Below are 952 nucleotides of genomic sequence, written 5' to 3'. Positions count from 1 at the left end.
ATTAAAGCATATAGTAATACGGAAAGAAACACGGCAATAATTAATATTTTGTGTGAAAACAATTGGTGGAAACAAATATCTGTCTTACAGGTAGTGAAACATAATGGTCGTAAATATAAATTAGCTAATATTAATCAAATCGCCACAATTTATCAGAGCAATGGTAAAATACACAGTGCTGCNTTTATCAGAGCAATGGTAAAATACACAGTGCTGCTTTATTCCTTGGTTGTTTATACGCTAATGATTTAAAAACAATATTCGGTATGATCAATTATTATCAAAACAAATGTGAAAAAGTTCTAAAACAAAAACATATTCTCTACGAGTGTACCATAAATTTATTGCGGATCATTAAGAAATTACCTTTATTGGCAACAGTCATAAAAGAATCACTGATTGCAATGATTGCGTTTTATAATATGCGATCCAACTCAAAAATAGAAGATTACATAATGTATAATTATTTGACACGTTTACAGAAGGTTGAAAGAAATATTTTTCAAGATCTTCCATCGCAGGATAATTGTGAACAAATCTTAAAAAACATTAAGTTTATATTTAATACAATGATAGTTGATATTAAAACTGAAATAAAAGGAAAAACAAAAACATGTCTGTTTAAGCCTGGCAAAATTGATCCAATACCGCAAGATTGGAAAACAGTTTGTAAAGAAGATAAAAAATTTTTTTTTAAGTATTTGAATAAAGAACTCAGTAACGAATTTAAGAAAATTGTCATAGAAAAGTATCACAATTTAGGCTTCTATTTCAACACAGAAATTAAGATGATTGATGTATCAGTGCCAGAAGAAGTTAATAGTACGTTTTAAAAAAATATTTCATATTGAAGTATATAAACTTCTTTAAAATACTTCATAAAATTGATAATTATTAATTTTATAAATATAATAAATTTTATAACAACTATAAATTCCATTAAAATTAGGAA

General features: G+C 25.9%; 1 protein-coding gene across 1 annotated transcript; it reads left to right on the top strand.

Moving 5' to 3' along the window:
- Window positions 1-189: 189 nt before the first annotated feature.
- On the top strand, window positions 190-823 carry LOC126910091 (uncharacterized; the record flags this gene model as incomplete). The annotated part of the gene is given in 1 exon segment (XM_050692484.1): window positions 190-823. A coding segment is annotated over 1 exon segment (557 nt), but the record flags the coding sequence as incomplete, so codon positions are not given.
- Between the last annotated feature and the right edge of the window lie 129 nt (window positions 824-952).

Source organism: Daktulosphaira vitifoliae, unplaced genomic scaffold (assembly GCF_025091365.1).
Source record: "Daktulosphaira vitifoliae isolate Bord-2020 unplaced genomic scaffold, ASM2509136v1 Scaffold_4165, whole genome shotgun sequence".
In the NCBI taxonomy this organism is placed as follows: Eukaryota; Metazoa; Arthropoda; class Insecta; order Hemiptera; family Phylloxeridae; genus Daktulosphaira; species Daktulosphaira vitifoliae.
Note: the sequence above shows the minus strand (reverse complement) of the source record. Positions and strands in the feature narration are given on the sequence as shown.